At 39.6% G+C, this 19,191-nt stretch overlaps 1 protein-coding gene across 1 annotated transcript in view; it reads right to left on the bottom strand.

Annotated features, from left to right (window-relative positions):
* LOC121442815 (rho GTPase-activating protein 7-like) overlaps positions 1 to 19,191 on the bottom strand; it is a 99,139-nt gene that overhangs the window by 69,242 nt on the left and 10,706 nt on the right. Inside the window, exon 2 of the mRNA XM_041644462.1 lies at positions 14,706 to 15,854. Within this exon, the coding sequence (XP_041500396.1) occupies positions 14,706 to 15,728 (1,023 nt within the window). The 5' untranslated portion in view covers positions 15,729 to 15,854. The remainder of the gene's footprint in view (positions 1 to 14,705; positions 15,855 to 19,191) is intronic.

The raw sequence follows: 19,191 nt of genomic DNA, 5'->3' as shown, positions 1-19,191 counted from the left end.
GGGAGAAGTTACTTTAGCAGATAATTACCCTACAATGAAACCTCAGTAAATGGCATCTGTGCTATAATTAACATGAAAGACATCATGATTAATTGGATTGGCACCAGACCATTTATGAGGTATTTTGAATGCCTGATAATGTTCTGTTAGATTCCTCTTTAAGTTGACTTCCAGATGTATTCTGAGCTGTGCTTACCAATGCCATGAACAATGCCATGGCATTTTGATTTTTGCAGTTTCTACACATTTAACTGTTTCCACTGAGTTTCACTTTGGTTCCGATTTTAATGCCTTGAATCTTTCAGTAGTCCTTATTATGTAAATGCAAGTCTTCCAGTAGAAGATTCCAGTGTTTAAAGCACTGGGCAATATGATTTACTCCTGAAAAACAATTAAGAGAAGAGTGAGCTGTGTCTTTAAGGGAAGTAATGGTCTCTTAGGAAGAAGCGTGGTGATCATGCTGTATGGATGGATTGAGTGGAGATATACCCTGCAGAGGGAGTGGGGAAGGTGGCAGAGAAGAGGGAGAGAGGGCAGAGGGGTATCTAAAATAACATTCATAGTTATATTTTGCTTTCTCAGAGGTTTGAAAAAAATGTAACATCTATAAAACAAGGACATTCTACTGAAGGGCACACAGAGAACACCCCACAGGATGTTTTTACTCCCCCTCCTGTTTCAAGGATGAGATATTGGCTAAGGTTCTTTTAGAAATATTTATTTGATTGTTTTTATTTTCACTAACTTTGTGTGTGTGCATCTCTCTCTCTCTCTCTCTCTCTCTCTCTCTCTCTCTCTTTCTCTCTCTCTCTGTCTCTCTTTCTCTCTGCCATGTGTGTTCAGTTACCTGATGTCAGTGCTGGGAAATGAACTTGAGTCCTCTGCAATAACAGCAAGGGCTCTTAGCCTCTAAACCACTGTTCCATCCCCTCAGTTAAGAGTGTTTTCAAGTCCATTCTCTGTGTACCATGTCTTCTCCCAGCAAACCTCCTTTTGTATAGAAACATTTCTTTTTATTCGTTCACACCTAATAGCAAGATATGTCCAAATATTCCTAGAAAACTGATAAAAAAATACATCCACATTCCCTTCTGTCTTCCATTCTCTTTGTTTCCTTTCCTAGCAAATACTACTAGACAGGTATTAACTGACTCTGCTTGTCCTCTTCACGTCCCATCCTCCTTTGTGATCTTGAACTCACTGCAACCCACTGAGCCTACCAAACCCAGGCCTCGATGGTATCGAAGGAGGTCATTCTGGACAGCTTGGCAGGGACTTCATGCTGCCCCATGCTAGCTGTCTTCTTCATCCCGTCTGCTTACATACAGTATTCAAAGTGGTGAGCCATGTCTGGATTTTTACCAACAGAAAAGCCACTTCTTGTGGTTTGGAATCTTGAAGTTATAGAAGAGAGGAGGCCAAAATACAGGTGTCATGTTTGGGACGGACTGCAATGTGAATTAGTTTGTTTCTTATGGGGCAGCACTAAAGGCTTAGAAGCCAGCTAAGATGTTTCAGGAGCTCAAGACAGAGATGGTGGTGATAAGAGAGGGACAAGGGGATGGATATGATAGGTTCTGGGGATTTGACATGATCATTTCTTCAATCATTAAATCCACTCAACTCATAGGTTACTTCTAAAAGTCAATAAGGGTTTCAAATTTCTGGGTCATTCAGCTCAACTCTCTGCAATAACTTTCATCATTCCACAGGACATGCAGCAATATGATTCAAATAGTCATTTTCATAAACCTTTAAATTGGTTCTGGAGAATTAAAGTCAGAACTCTGTGCATACCACACATCTACCCTTTCATAGAGCTTCGTTCCCAGTCTTTAAAAAACATTTGAATTTCTGAAGAGGTGTTTTCCACACAGACTGATTTCTTTCTATTCTTGGGCCCACATGTGCCTTTTAATTTAAATTGCTTTAAAATCAGTTTGATTTTTTTTATAACTCGTCTTTGTGTGAATAAGTCAAATCAACTGTACAGTTGACAGATAGGTGTTGCTCTTGGCCAGCTCTTAGTGGGCTCTGTTTATTTCAAACGCTTTTACCACATCCTTAGATGAAAAGGTGAGGAAGGCAGACATGTATGACCAAAGTGTTGATGGAATTCTGTAAAGAAAATCTATAGTTTGGATAGTGCGAGAAGGTAAATATGTCACTGGGAATAGAAGCAGTCCCTCAAGGCCAATGGCGATACCTGCCAAGAAATACATCTGCACCTTCTCACCTGGGTGCCCACAGACCATGACACAGATGTTCACAGTGATAGATATACAGCAAAAAGCTTCCCATGGGCCTCTGGCTGGCTTAGACAGCAACTGTTATGAGGAATACCTACTTCTGCACTATCTATTCTTAAGAATCAGGTCCTTTGCATGTGTTGAAATGTAAAAAATGCTTTAATGTCTAATTCTAAATGTCTAGCTTTAATGCTAAATGTCTAACTCCTCAGAATTGGAAATGGAGCACAAGAGAAGTCTTTCCACAAGGCTGTTACTTACCTTAAGTGACTCTTTCCATAGCCTATGAAAAACAGACTTTGGGTGGCACCAACACACTTGTATTTTTTTCCTTCACATAGACTGACTTTTATTTCTGTTCCTCACACTAGAAAAGAAACCAATGTGTTGCCATTGTCCCTTTTTTTTGGTTTTATTCTTCTCTCATTAAAATTAATTCAAAAGATGAAAATAGGTATTTGGGGATATTTCTACACTGTGTGAAGATGTCTTCCTGTGATTGGTGTAATAAAAAGCTGAATGGCCAATAGCTAGGCAGGAGAGATAGGCCGGACTTCCAGATAGAGAAAGGAAGAGGAGGTAATCAAGGTGTATAGGAGACAACATCAAGATCCAAAATGAGTTTATAACACAGAATGGAAGAGAGGTAAAAGCCACGTGATAGAATGTAGCCTAATAAAAGTATAAATTGGTATAAATTATAAAAGCTAGTGTGACAAGCCTAAGTTAAGACCAAACTTTCATAATTAATAATAAGTCTTCATGTCACTATTTGTGAGCTGTTGGTCCAAAGAAAAATCCAAGTACAAATAGTAGTATCAGCCCGATCAGTGGTAGTACACACATTTAATAGCAGCATTTTGGAAAGCAGAGGCAGGTGGATTTCTGAATTCAAGGTCAGACTGTTCTGCAGAGAAAGGTCCAGGGCAGCTGGCAGACACAGAGAAACCCTGTCTTCTAACAAACAAACAAACGAATAAAAGAGAAAAAGAAATACAGAGGGAAGGAAGGAAAGAAGGAAGGAAGGAAGAAAAATAAAAGAAGGAAAATAGGTAGTATCATAAAAGTGCTCTTTCTTGGAGGCTGTTACTAATCTTATATGGAGCCCCAAGCCTTACTTTTCCCACTTCAAGGGGCTCTGCGTGTGCTCAGCTTTGCTGGGACAGTCTGCAGAGGCTGCTACTGCACAGTGCTTTGTTTCAGGAAGAGAAGCTAGGGGCTCAACTACTGGGAGCAGTGTCTGTGCACGACTCTCAGTACCATTGTGCTGACTTTTTGAATGGTATCTCCAGAGCAAAGTGGGCATCTTTTAATAGTGGAAAGACTGATGTAGAAGCCAGAAATTAAACACACAGAAATGAGAAGTTAGAAGCTTCGTACACAACTGAGTGCAGAGAAGCAACAAAATGACTGCCCGTGTACTCTCTCTTAGCAAACAAACCGTCAGTTGTCAAGGTTGGAGGCTTACCTTTACAGAAACTATAAGGCACTGAATACTGAAAACCATTTTCTTTCTATTCCATCTTGCCCAAGACAGACTCAATCACTTCTAAGCAAGCATTTTGTTTCCAGGATAGTAAAAATTTTAGGAATTAAGATTTAGTCCTCTACATGATCACTGATGTGTATGCAAGAAAATCCACAGGAGAGTATATTGAAATACACGGTTAGCGAAGGTTCTTTGCCTCTTGCATTCTTAATGATTGTTCTCAGAGTGGACCTTGTTAGAAATACTGTTCAGCTTGTTTAAAATTTATCATGCCTCAATCCAAACACTGTGGACATCTGAGAGAAAGTGCTTTATATCTTCTAAGTGGACAGAAAAAATATTTATGATAAAAGTCTATGTTGACTGTAGGGGAAAATGCAGATAAATTGAATTTAGGGAACAGTCATACCTTAGTAGAGAGTGACTTTTTACTATCAAACTAGAATTCAGGAGAAACTGAGGGGAAAAGACACCATTCTATAGATGCCATTTCAAATTTCCAATTCTTTTTTGTATTTTTCTCGGCATATACCTGAAATTCAGTGAAATCTTCAAAGCTATCTTTTTTTTTCCCTCCTGCACACAAAGTAGACAGTTGTCTAAAATAGAAGGATAAAATATTTCCTTTCATCTTTCAAAAGAACCCCTTAATATTAGGTTTGTGTTACATTTTCATGTTGGCCAATTCTTTCTGATTACTTTTAAATTACAGCTTTTCTATAATAATATGCAACTCAGCATCTTCTACGTGGGGGCCGCAACCGTGCATTGGTAGCAGGACACACGGCTATTAACGCTCTAAATTACAGCTCCTTGACCTCGTCAGCACATGCTCATTATTCTAATTAAAGTAAAATGAAGGGATGCTTAAAGTTCCTTCCATTTGTGAAATCTAGGAACCTACGAAAAGCAAATTCTCCTTCACTTCATATTTGCTAGGAGGAGGATGCTTGCACTGGTGTCGTCAAATAAACAATCGCCTGATGGGCAAATGAACACAGAAAACACATTAAACAACAAACCCTTTACAACAAAAGGGAGTCAGAGTACAAGGAATACCTTTAAGGAATGGGTAGAAAATTAAAATACCACCTGCATAATGGCAAACACATGCTGTAAGAAGTCACTACTGTGCTCACAAGGGCTAGGCCTTGTGTTTCCGGGTGTAGGCACTAGCCAGCCACATTGACTCAGTCTTCCCCTTCCCCTTCCTGTGTTAGGGAAACTGTGATAATCTCAAAGGCGAGCCTGCTTCCCTTTTGTACCTCCTTGGGAAGCGTGGCAGAGTAGAGGGCCTCAATCCCACTCACTAGCATCCTTACTCACCAGCTCACTCGTATTTTGCCAACTCTTCTGCCACAAGTTTCAGAGAAGACTTTTTGCTGGGAGCCAAATGTGGAATCTGGGAGTGGAACTGCTTGTTACGCCTATGCGCTATAAACTTGTTATACACCGCAAGCTTCCCACTCGGTGGATGTCTCCACCGAGAGAGGATGAAAGTTAAGTCATTGCATTCCTGGTTTCTGAGCCTGGCAATCTGGCAGGGCTCATAGCAGACGTAGTGCCTATGGGTTCTCGTATCGTGTCCTTCACACACACAGTTATCCCTCTGGGGTTCACAGCCCATGCAGTCTATAGGATTTCCATGCTTTGTTCTTAACTTAAAATGTCCTCATTTACAGTAAGATTAAGTAAACTGTAACTTTGCATTCCTTGTCTGTTCCACTCTTCTTAACATTCTTCTGGGTGGCCTCTTCCAAGAGATTCCAAAGAAAATTTCCCATTATGCATTAATCTCTCGGTTCTTGGCTTTTCATGCTCTGAGCTTGACAGACTTTTAAATGACAGGTGTAAGGCACGCCCATGGGTACAGTAACCAATCATGATAGGGATCAAAGAGAGTATTGAAATTAGCAGGCATGGCTCCCTCGGGCATTATCATTTTGTGATTAGTAGATCTATTGATCATGTCTGATCACCAGATAGGTTTCTATGATCTGCATCTACTGTTCTGCTTATAATTAGTTACTAATGAATTGAAGTGAGTAAATTAATCCGACTGTAAAGGCAGCGCCTTTTTTGGTGTCTATTATCTAGAAACCTAGATTTACTTTTTCTTTCCTTTTGTAAATGAGCTTTGAAACTATTTAGCTGAAAGGCTAATTTGGAAAAAAAGAAGCCGATTTGCTTCAGGCCAAACCCTCTTCTCATTTTCATAACATGGTAGAACAGCTGATAAAAACCTTAGCGTTTAAAAGTGTCTGTCTGCACAATGGATTCAGTGAAATATTTGCTTGCTTCTTGATATTCTACACCTATGTTTTTAGCCTGAGACAGTCTCTTCTCCAATCCAAGAGCTCAAGTTGGGCACAATGGAAAGGAGTCCCCTATCTGACAAAAGACTTTTCTAGCCTTGTTTATCAGACAGACTTATTCCTTGTATCTTGAATTATACTGAACCATGATATTACAATACTGGTGCTTCAAAGCCTAGCGTTGTATTAGGTTCCAATATCGAGTCTACTGATGACTGCAGTACAATTTCTGACTAAGGTTCATTATGTATTTTTTCTCCTGCTATCAATAAGGCATAAGTTTCTTAGCATGCAGAGAGTATATGAGCCTGGCAAAACTCATGGAAAAGAGAAGGTGCTTTGTTAAAAACTCAGTTGGCATGCGAATGCTAGGCTGAGCAGTAGGCTGAAGAGAACATTGATAAGCTAGATATAGTGTGTCCATATGGATGGTCTACACTTCATTTCTCACGTGTTTTTTCCCCTTCAATTATTCCCAGACATTTCAGCTTACTCTCAAATCTGTTTTAAAAGCATGATAATTTTGCAAATTCTTCATTTACTTGACAACCAATTTAGTAGGACAATTTAAAAAATGATCAGAAACTAGTGATAATTATAAGCACATGGTGCTTACCATCCGTCAGGCTCTGGTTTAATTATAGGTGCCTATTCATATACGTGAACCCGTATGCGCTTCTTAATAACAGAGCCACACTTGTCATACATACGGAGAGCTGCAGCTCAGAAACATTAGATAACATGCCACATCACCAAGGTGTAAGTCAGAGAAGCAGGGTTGACACCCAGGCAGTTTGGCCTCAGCATCCACTAGCTTCATCACTGTGTTCCACACCCGGCACTGCAAGGAGGAGGCTGCTGAGGCTTTCCATGGACCACGCGGCCCTTTAGAATTTTCTGAACAAAAAAATTATATGTGCTGGTGTTTGTAGATGGTGCAAATTCAGGCTACATTAGCATTTGGCTGACTGGAAGACATAATTTCACAAATTCTTCATTTACTTGACGGTCAGATTTCCACCTCAATTTTTCAATGAAAAACTTTTCTAACTCTACCCTCTATAACTACTCAGCCACATTTTATGGCTCTTTTAATGTTCATAAGCATCTCATGAAGGAAAGACAATTGCCCCTAAATTCAGAGACATATGTAAATCACAGATTTTAAATACCATCTCTGATTTAGGTTGGACTCTTTCCCCTCACCACCGCTTTCTCTCTTGGCAAGAAACACCAAGCTCAGACCGAGCTATTCATTTTCTAGAACAAATAGTAATGCTAATTCAACATTTCTAAAACCTCCAGGTTAATTTTCAATGCATATAAAAAGCAATGAACTCCTTTGAAGTCTCCCTGGCTTAAGAAATGGAACCTAAAATCCAAAGAGGTTCATTAATCACTTGTTTTTATTTCTAACCCACTCTAGAAATAGAACAGGAAGAGAAAAGGGGGAAACTATGTGCTTCTATTTGTTTAGACTTCCTAAGAAAATTGCGAGCTTATCTCAGAAGCGCTACTGCAATTGTTGGTGTAGTCAGAAAATGATCTGTGGGACAGAGGTGTTGTGGGCAGCGAAGGGTGTGTGTTCTTCCTAGAAACACGAGCCAGAAGGCACACTGAGTCTCTTGGCACCGTTGTGTCTCATGCCCAGATAACAGTGGCAGGGTTCTGCTACATGGGCTATGCAAGCTTTTTGTTTTTCCAGCTCTTGTGAATACTGATGTTTCTTCCAGCAGGGAAGCCAGAAGATCTGGTGGGGTTTTTTTTTTTGGTGTTAGAAAATTAATAAATTAGTCTTGGTTTATAGTAACAGAAATCCATGAGGAAAAAAAAATCAGCATCTCTATCACCATAGTCTGGGGTGTGCAGTTGGCTCTGAAGCAGCCATTCGTTCACTAAAATAACACCATATTAGTGTTGTAATTCTCACTGCAATAAGAGCTGATGCCGAGTTAATGTGAACTTATTAATGATACCATTAATAAAGAGCACATGCTGGCAGTAAGGGAGGTCTCTTACACATTACAACTAATTTTTCTACAATACTCATAAGAAACTCTCAGATCTAAACACTTCCTTTCAGAACACATAGGCACATATCTGGGTGCCTAGACATTTACATAGAACATTTTCCCAAAGACATTTGGCCACCAACCTCCTACTTTCTGTGCTATTTATGGTAGAAATGACGAAGAAATATGTTGGCTTCTGAAACTTCCTAAGCATGTTTGCCTTACTCTTTCTGTTTCTTTTCTGCCATCTTCATCACATCCAGCATACTTTCTCTTCTTGTTCTCCTCTATCCACTTCCTCTTTCTCTTTATTACTACACTTTCCTCTATCGTGTGATAATCTAATTAGCAAACAGAAGCCCTGCTTGAACCTTACACAGGTATTTAAGGAACATAAGGCCTTCTGCGCCTGGCAACTGCTCCTGTGTCCAATGCATGCATCATCTCTATACTGTCTCTACCTTCTTTAAAGAGATGTTAGCCAAAACCACGATGGAATTCCTGGCCTGGTGGCCTCCCCACCTGTTTGATTGTGTGCTTCTCGTTCAGCAAATGTCTTAAGTAACTATGAATGACAGCCATGAACTTTTGTGGTAATATGCATACATATCATTACGTATGTTTGCACATAGGTTAAAATAAATGTTAGTGGTTTTCTATCATTTTCCACTTCTACCCTGTTCACTCTTCTTCAGAAGCGACTAATCATATTCTAAATGATGTTTACATTTCACATATTGCCATGTGAGGAATAAGATTTGATCATTACTTTTCAACTCGAGATGGACTCAGGCCCAGATCTTACATGGTATGTTTCTTGTCCTGCTTCCCTTATACCCTGCTGTAAAAAGAGATTGTGGTATGAAGTATAGACTGTGCAGTCAATGATTTGCTAAGTTTGATTTAGTTCTTTTTATACCATTTTTGGTTCATGGAATTTTTGGAACAAGATCTTGCTGTACAGTTCTCTGAGGCTGGCTTCAAATGTGTGATCTCTGATCACCCTGCCTCAGCCCCGCAAGGACCACCATAGAAGGCATGCAACACAGAGTCTGGCTGTTTGATTTAATTTCTCCAGGTTTTTTATAGTATGGCTATTTCAAAGATGATATTATATTTTTTTCTGAAAAAATTCATTATTACAGTAAGGAATTCACTGACTCAAGCATTTATAGGCAAGTGCTATGATCTGGGTGGATGCTACAGATGTAAGGTTGAGTATCTGCCTCAAATGAACTTAGGTTGTAGTAAGCAATAGCAGCCCAGAAGGAGTTTCGGTGAATTTGTTGTTCATTATATGTTATGAGAAATTATAAGAAGGGTGTATACATTATGTTAATAAAAACATTGTGTCAAGGCAGAGAGAATAGCACAATCAATTTTGGAGAAAATTTGGAGTTGTTTCTTTATTTAAAAAAAAAGATTCCTATATCAAATGGTCAGCTCTTAAAACATACACAAACACAACATAAAGACTGAGCAAGTTGCAAGTTGTATTACACCTTTAAGAATATATATACACACACATATATATATATATGTGTGTGTGTGTGTATATATGTATATACATACATACATACATACATATAGGCAACAGTTGTTTAGCTTGGTCTGATTGAGGGGTCCCTGGAAATTGAGACCAAGAGCTATCCCTGGAGCATGAGTTCGACTTTGGGAGCCCATTCCTATGATGAATGTCTTGCTCAGCTTTGAAGCAGTGGGGAGGAGCTTGGTCTTACCTCAACTTAATGTACCAGGCCTTGCTGACTCCCCAGGGCGTGTCTCACCCTTTCTGAAGAGTAAAAGGGGTGGGGAGAGAAATTGATTAAGGGAGAGAGGGAGGAGAGAAGGGAGGGAAAACTGTGGTTGGTATCTAAAATGAATAAAAGGTTTAAAATAAAAGAGAACACACACAGACACACACGTGTACATGACAGCAATCAGTGAAACAGTGTAAAAAGAAGCCACGAATATGAAAGAGAGCAAGGAGGGGATAAGGGAGGATGTGGAGGGAGGAAAAGGAAAAAGTGAATGATATAATTGCATTATAATAGAAAAGTCTTTTTAAAGAATTCCAAGTCATTTGAGTTTGTTGAGAATAAGTTTACCAGAGTTTTCTGCTTAGCCTGATGGAGATGCAGCCCATGAGGGCTGGCTGCGGCCATCAAAGACTCCGGTGTACAATGACATGTCATTTAGCCCTCTCTGCTCTGTCATTAGTGGAACCAGCTTCATGTTCCTTGTCTCCTTGATCTGCTGGTGATCACCGTGCCTTTGTGTTGGCACAGAATCCTATCTCAGCCTTATGAAAGTTGATTTTTCTTTTGGTTAAGGAAGGACTTGTATTTTTTTCCATGTAATTGGCCAGTGTTTTCGTTAGTGTTCCATTTTAGCCTATCTTCTTCCATTTCCTCTCTCACCCCACTCCTCCTTTATATTCTTCTTTGTCCACTTGCTTCATGTTCCTCCTTTCAGTGACAGTATACGTGTGAACATGTGTGTAGACGAGCATGTGTGTAGACGAGCATGTGTGTAGACGGGCATGTGTGTAGACGGGCATGTGTGTAGACGGGCATGTGTGTAGACGGGCATGTAGGTAGACGAGCATGTGTGTAGACGAGCATGTGTGTAGACGAGCATGTGTGTAGACGAGCATGTGTGTAGATGAGCATGTGTGTAGATGAGAGATCATTAGGAGAATGAGTGTTCTCAGGTGTTAGTGTCTGGGCAACTGTTCAATTTTTATATGTTAATTTACATTAACAGTTTCGTACTTATATGTGTGTGTGTATACATGTGCCTATGAGTGTGTGTGTGTGTGTGTGTGTGTGTGCACATGCATATGCCATGGATCATGTGAAATGGTCAGAGGACAACTTGTGATGAGTTGATTTTCTCCTTCTACTATGTAGCCAGGGCTTATAACTTAGCTTTCTTTTTAGACTTTCCCTGCCTAATCATTGTGGTGGTTTGAAAGAAAATGGACCCCAAGGGGAGTGGCACTATTAGGAGGCATGACCTTGTTGTAGGAAGTGTGTCACTGTGCAGGCAGGCTTGCTTTGAGGTCTCTTTTGCTCAAGTTTCTGTCAGTGTGGCTGTCAGTTGACTTCCTGTTGCCTGCAAGATGTTGCATTCTTAACTCTAGCACATCTGCCTGAACACCACCATGCTTCCCTTCATTGTAATAATGGACTGAACCTCTGGAACTGTAAGCCAGCCCCAATTAAATGCTTTCCTTGTCACAGTCATGATGTCTCTTTACAGTAATAGAAATACTAATGAAGACAATCATCATGTCAGTTTCTACTTTACTGCATTTAGCTAAGGTGCGTCACTGGCTTGGGCTTCAGTGAGTGTGTTAGGTTGGATAGCTATGAGTTCTTGTCATTGGCCAGACTCTGCATGCCCGAGCACCCCAGTACTAAGAGTATACAACCAGGTGCCTAGGGATGGAACCTAGGCCCGCATGCCCGTGCAGCAACCGCTTAATTGACTGGCCTGTGTCCCCTGGCCCAGAACTTTTTGAGACCTGGTATCACTGTAGCCCAGGTTCGCTCAGAACTTGTAATGGAGCCCGAGGCAATCTTTCTGCCTCCATCTGTCAAGTGTTGAGGTTAAAGGCACAGGCCACCATGCACATCAAGAATCCCAAAGTCAAAACTAATTTGTTGTTGGATTGAGGGAGTTTCTTGGAAGTGGTTAGTGGTGTCATCTCAAAGTTATTATTTTTGCAATACTTTTTGGAACTTATCCTGCTTTGTAGTATGTTTTATGTCTCGTCTAAGTGTGTTAATAAAAACACATTCATACATTTCTTTAACTACAATATTACTCAAAAACTTGGCAAATACCTACATGCTCTTTATGGAAGCTGGAAGTTGGGTCTCTTTAGTTAGCAAACCACCATCAAGGACAAATAACTCTAGTTTTTCAAAAACTTCCAACCTCAAGTCTTTCCCTAAGCCTTTTCCATCTTCACATACATTTGGTTTAAGAGACCACTTCTTAGACTCTCCCCTGCCTCCAGACTTCTGTGGAATGTGTCTCTGAGAACTGCTTTTAAGCAGCTGTCTCTGCTCAGAGATTCATGCAAGGCTGTAAGGGCTCTCGTCATACGCCACACAGCCCTGTGGCTCAGTCACTAATGTCTGCTTGCAGTTCTCTTGATTTCCCTTTGATGTTTCTCGTTTCAATTTCAATTTCATGGACAATTTTAACATATTTAAGCTCAAAAGTTTATTATGAGCAAGCCCAGGGATACCGCCATCTCTGGTCCTTGAGTGCTGGGGTTAAGGTATGTCTTGAAACACCTCGCTTTTTATGTGTATACTGGGAAATCAAATTTTATTCTTCCTGCTTGTCCAGTAAGCAGTTAACCGACTGAGACACCTCTACAAACCCTTCACTCCAAGTGTTTAATAGCTGTGTAGCATTCCAAACATTCATAACAGTGAACTATATATTGATCAAAACTAAGCTGCTTCCTTTAGTTTTTAGTTACATGAAGCAATGAACATATGTTTATTTGCTTTTAATTTTTAATTTTTATTTTTTGTTTTTTTCAAGACATGGCTCTTGTTCTTTTTTTTAAAACTTTTTTTTTGAGCTCTACATATTTTTCTTCTTCCCTCCCTGCCTTGAAGGGGGGGGGGGGAAGAGGCAGAGGTTCTTGTTGTTCTTATGTATATATTTTGTTATTTTGGTACACATTGAGCCAATTTTCAACTTATAGTTAGTTAATACTCATTAGTAACAGATAAAACAACAGTGATTACACATTTTCATTCTAATTGTTCCCATCTTAGCCACACTTTCTATAACAAATTTTAAACCTAAATGTTTGCATTTCTTCTAATTCCAAGGCATGCCAAAAGGGTGTACTATCAAAGTCAGTGCTCCCGATCACTCATGATGCAACACTTTGGGGTGTTGAAATATTTAAAATAGAACATTTCAATTAGAACTTGTAAATGAGCTATAACTACAGCCTCCAAAGTGCAGCCTTTACCCGTATGTTGAAGCAGAGATTCCTCCCGGCATTCCTCATATTGATGCCAATGGCCAGCCATGATCATCTGCTGCAGGAATGTCAAATGTGTCCAGAGGCAATTGGGCCAGATTTGTCTTATTTTAGGGAGCTGTTGTCATAAGTCAGTTAATATTTTCTGGTATCGTTATTGCCCTCTCACCAACAGATTTGATAGGACATATGGAAATTTCTGGAAATGTGGCCTGAGCATTCCAATCATAATAACTTTCAATACAGCTTACATAGGGAAGGGAATGTTTGCCAGAGGCACAGGATATTCTGTTGATGCACGGTCTGAGCATATTGACTTCTGCAGTAAATGGCCTTGAGTTCATTTAAACGAATTAGCAATACATTACTAACTAGTTTGTTAACAGAAAGCACAGATTATGGAAATAAGAGAGAATTAGAAAGGTCCCTTCTAATTCAAAGAGTAGGTAGGTAGCTCAAATTAAGCAAAATGAAGAGTATCTATTTTCTGTTTAGTAAATGCAAATTTATGGATTAAGATTACATCAGAAGAGGAGACGAAAAACATCTTTGAAAAACTCTTATTGCCCAAAGTGTTCCAATCTTCAGGGTTTCTTCAATTGAAGAGTAACTGTCACTTTGATTTACATCCGTTTATGTAATACTATGTTTACAAATATATTTAAGGAAGCCTGAAATCTTGAATAAGAGTCCAATGCTAACCCAGTCATGTAGGGCCACCCTGTATTTTCTCATCTGGAAGCTTCCTCAGGGGAATCCCTGGATTCATTCAAAGAAGCCTTGGTATAAAATAAAATTTCATATCATGTATTGGTCCTTTCCAAGGTAAAGATACAATAATGCATCTATTGATAGTGGATATACTAGCATACCATTTAACGTACATGTGCAGTATTGTCTTTCCATATAGAAAGGATTATTTTGAATTTTAAAGAGTTATCGTATTTTTTAATTCTGCGTATGTGTGTGCATCGGAGTGCAAGTATGTGCAGATAAGGTCAGTGTCCCACAGAGGCTAGGAGAATGCCTGGATTTCTCGGAGCTGGAATTACAGACAGTTGCGAGCCAATCATCATGGGTGCCTGCCATGACGGTCCTCTGGAAGAGAAGGGTATGCCCTTCACCTCTGAGACATTTCACCAGTTCCAAGTTGTTTTTGGTTGTTTGTTTGTTTGTTTTTGTTTTAAGTATGTGAGTGAAAACGACAAAACGTGCTTTGAAAAGGAAAAGGAAACAAGTCCAAGCAAATGAGGCAAAAGTAAACACACTGCACTTTCTCTTCTAAAACATAAATGCCACTTTTCAGGCCATCAACTACAAAGTAAAGGACTGTGGTGACAAAATTCCAAGGACAGCAAACCATGCTAAGTCCTTTCTGGACACAATTTTAAAGAGCCACAAAGCATCGCAATGCTATTAGTGAAGCAGTAAGATTATTATATGCCAACTCTCACACATCTTCCTCATCTTATCAAGTGAATTGTCCTTAAGCCGTATGAGCTGCTTAACAGGTCAAAACAAAACATCTGCGCATTCTCTGTAGCCCAAGCTACTTCGTAAGTGATGAGAATGATTATTTACAACATTTCAAAAGCCAGCTGATCTGCGTGTGAGGCTTACCTTTCTCTTGCGCAGTCTGACTTGATTGTCTATGGTCTCCTGGGTGGTCACTGGGCCCCTTAAGTGTAAACACTGCATGCCATCGTCTGCGTTGACCTTGTGAGGGCTGTTGTTTTGATGTTCTGAGAACCCGCTCTTGTCCAGGTCACTTTCTGCTGACATTCCACCCGCACAGGAAGGAGGCTGCAAAAGGCAGCTTCCAAAATCTGCTTTTAATAATGGCGGTCCCCTGTCGGCATAAGGAGCAGCCAGGAACTCGTCTTCTGCTACGCACTGGTGATTTTTTTCCTGTTCCTCTTTAGGGAAGTCAGGTTTCCTTCGTTGTTGCGCAATTACCGCAGAATTAAGCAGTTGGGTCTCAGGTGTTGTATCTTCCACATTCAAAGAATCACATGCATTTTCTTTGGGCACATCTTTTGTTTCCTTTGAATTTATATCCTTACAAAGCTCCAGGCTTTTAGTTACAGCATCAGCACCTTGCCTTTTCCCGCTTTCTTCTGCTGGAGATACATTGGCTTCACCAGCCTTCCTCCAGGAGTTATATGAGTCTTGGTTACTTTGTATAGTGGACAGTGTCTTGAGGAAGGAGCCTGCTCCTTCATCACTACATTGGCTGTCTCGTTCATGTCTTTGGGGAGTTGAAATCTGTGCATCACCGGTAAGGTGGAGATCAGAGTCAGTATCCTCATCAGAAATGTGCACTAACGTCTCTGTGCTGGCCTCCAGAGACAGAAACTGCTCGTCCCCTTTCTGGCTGCCACTATCATCCACCTCCTGTGAAATGTGACCCATTGGCTTCCCAGGGAAGTCTCGTGGCTCGGGCCCACAGCAGCAGTCTGGTAGAGAGGCACACTTCTCTATATGGTCCACATTTAAGGTTGCATCTTTTTCCATACTTGCCTGCAAGCTGTCGGATGCCAGTCCGTGATGACATGCTATGTCATACTCATCAGAATTAAAAGGCTGTCCAGTCTTTTGGGTCACATGCTCTTCCCAACTCCTTTTTCTGATAGCTACAGACATGTCACCATAGCTTAACGACAGACAAGGAGATGCATTCCATATGACGTTCACCAGGGATGGAACTTGACAGTAGAAGATTTTGAATTCATGGATCAAAGAAAAGAGTGTGTTCTGCCATTTTGTCGCCTGTTAAAAATTTTGAAAATATGCTGTTATAGATACATTTCCAAGGTAATAATGTTTCTTGGCAAAGAATGTAAATCTGTGTTATTTAGCAGAGGTAGGAAATAATGCAAAGCCTTTATTTATTAGCCTTAATGGTTTTGTTTCTCAGAAGTAGTCTAATAAGAGTGAAAAAAAATAAATTTAGTATTTTTAGTGAAACTCTATCAGCACGTAAAAAAGCAGTTGGGCTGGTTTATTAGTGAATGAAGATATAAGTACTAAAAACATTTTAAGCTTCATTAAGAAAATACTTGAATTGCAATACATAATAAAATTCACTGGAAAAGCTAATTTGTTGCTCTGGCTTTGCATGCTTTCCTGATTTCCTTTTGTGAATAAAAGCCATTAAAGGAGCTGATTTGAACTGAAACAAGGGCCACCGGGGAACTGGTCCTACAATCTTGAGCAACAGCGACAGCATGTGCAATTCATTACTGTGTAAAATAACTCATTCTAGTCCCAGTAACCAAGATGTCTCTCCTCAGAGTGTAACAGAGAAACAGAAGAATACAGTTTAGTTCAGATCAGCTCACAATTCATGAATAAGAAAGCATGATACATTCTATTATATTCCATTATAAGGTTTTAAGATACATACATCTATCCATACATTCATTTTCTGCCATTATTAATATCATGGAAGTATTGTTGAAGCATAAAAGGTATATGAGTGTTCAAAGCAACAGACCTAGGGCATGAGCCAAAATTTTAAATCAGGTCATGGTTCCAAGGGCCAGGCTCACATAACCAATGGAGTTCATTGTCTCCACAGAATTGTGATATTTTACTATTCATCATCATCTTCTCTCACGTTTTTCCTATGAATGAATGCTAACCTCCCCATGAAGCAACTCAAGTGAACCAGAAGCATCATGAGACAATGAGGTCCAGTCTTCAGATACTCAAGTCTCATCCTCTGTCTTTGTAAAGATGTTGGTACATTTTCGATTTGGACCATACAGATTTAAGCAAACAACAAAATCCCATGTAAGATAAGATCAGAACGTAAGCACTTCCCAGGTCTGCATCTCTGCCTTGAATTATTTAAACTAGTTAAAGGAAACAAGTTGTATCCATGTTAAAATCAGTCTTCTAAAGGTGATAACTCAACTGTCAGTCTACAGTGAAAACAAATTACTGGACTGTGAATGAAAAATCCCATTGAAAGAGCAGTTTTTAGTTTCTGCTCTGCAAAGGAGCTGCCAGCATATAATGTTGCCCTTAGTCATAAACCAGATTAACTGCTGAGTTGGCTTCAATCCCATCTTTTGAAAAGGACTCTGACTCCCCACCAAAAATTCAAGTTATTCTAATGAAGCAAACGCTAGAAAGGTAAATAGTCACACCCCATAAAGACGGGTGGAATTAAGATGTGCTAGCACTTTGGTACCCTGGGAGGGACCCAATATCCTTCTGGATGTTTTTTGGTTCCTTCCGAGGTCTGTGGCCATCTTTGAAAATGGCCATCATTCACATTTTCCATGTTGGCATTCACCTTGCACCGAGAAGAAAAATATAAAGCCTCCGAATTCCATGCATAGGTCATTATAGTGTGGGAGGCTACGGAAAGTGGAGAAAACGCTCAGAGGCAGGCCAGAAGTTTTCTGCTTTCATGGGCAAGTTTGGGTTGTAATAGGGTGGTTCTGTTTCCGATGCTTTCTTTTCTTTATTTTTATCCAGTGCAGAAGGAACAGGGTAACTTAAGGAATGCCAAGTGGTGTTACTGTGTCATTCCTCAGCCCCATTTATGTTTAGGTTGAGCCTGAATTCTGGTTTCATTTCTTTTACTGAGGAGAAATGCAGCTCTTTGAGTGCCTCAGAAACTTTGAGCTGAATCTGAAAAGTCAATACACAGTATTTTTTTTTCTTCTAAGAGCTTATGGTAGTTTTATCTTATTTTATTCAGCAGAGGCAAGTATGAAAGCCCTTCTGTCATATCGAGGGTTGGTAGATCAACAAATTCTAACAGCTCACAGAGATTATAAATTAGTTAGGGTCAATATAGCGCTAACTCTAGCCTTATGTCTAATCTAGGCTTTCAGGATATTTTAATATCATTTTTATGACCCTGTGCTGTCCATTTTTAAGGACAAAATATTTCCTACTTCTATTATGAACATCACCATTATGTTCTCAACCCTATCCCACAGTCTATGGTCTGATAGGCTTCAAACCATTTCATTTCTATCGTATTTCCTATGCACACTTCTTACTTAAATCCAGATTTTTTTAATTTCATAGTTAAAACTTCCACTTGAACCCAGAGAAATCATTAATAAATAGAAGGAAGCATTGAGTTATTGGCACTGTATCTGAGCATTGCAACCTAGTTTTCTAAATTATCTGAACTGACTCAAATCCATGCTATAAGATGTGTTCTTTCTAAAAAGTCCAACTTTCCCTAAGGGAGTCTATATCAAGTTGCTTCATTTAAAATTATCTTTCAACCTAGGGACCACTATTCTATATATTTCTGTTATATTTCTTTCCTATTTCTTTTCATGCAGTTTTATTTAAAATGAGCTCAGCTGCTGAGGATTTGGAAGGAGGGCCTGGAAAAGTGTAGGTCATTCTAGGGTGTTGATTTTATGAAGTGAATTTCCATGGGGATTTTTACTTCTGAAATGCTTGTGTTCAAGCATTGCTGTGTCAGTGTTACGAGAGGATCTACACACTTCTGTCATGCATATATCCTAGAAAATCCTAGTGAGGTGTTCAAAGTCACTTTTTTGTGGGACTATTGCATACCATGTGTAGACAGGAAGTAATTTCAAATTTACTGTTTGGGTAATTTTGTACAACTCCTTAACATATACATCTCATATATGTTACAGTTAAACACTATTTAACACTATAGTATCTAAAAATGAGAAGTGGATACATTCGAGTTTGTGAATCCCTGACCAATTTGCCATGTTAAATGATCACACCATAGTTTACATTTAATTCTGAAACACACACATACACACACACACACACACACACACACACACACACACAGAGTTCATAATTTACTCTTCTAATTAGAAGAGACTTCATTGATTATTGTCATTTCCACATAATGAAAGAGGAAGAAGAAAGAAAAGGATGATGAGGAGGAAAAGGACGACGAGGAGGAGGAGGTGGAGAAAGAGGAAGGAGACAAAAGTAAAGCCCCTGAGGCTACAACAGTGTGTAGTAGTATCCAGTGGAGAGCTGTACTCTCTCTACAGATAAGAGTAATCCACTAAGAGCAAATGGTTAAATCTTCATTTAATATTTAAAAAATGGCAGACATTGTGATGACTATAGAGCATAG

This window comes from Microtus oregoni, unplaced genomic scaffold (assembly GCF_018167655.1).
Source record: "Microtus oregoni isolate MIOR12 unplaced genomic scaffold, Mior012 000096F_ref0000112, whole genome shotgun sequence".
Classification (NCBI taxonomy): Eukaryota; Metazoa; Chordata; class Mammalia; order Rodentia; family Cricetidae; genus Microtus; species Microtus oregoni.
Note: the sequence above shows the minus strand (reverse complement) of the source record. Positions and strands in the feature narration are given on the sequence as shown.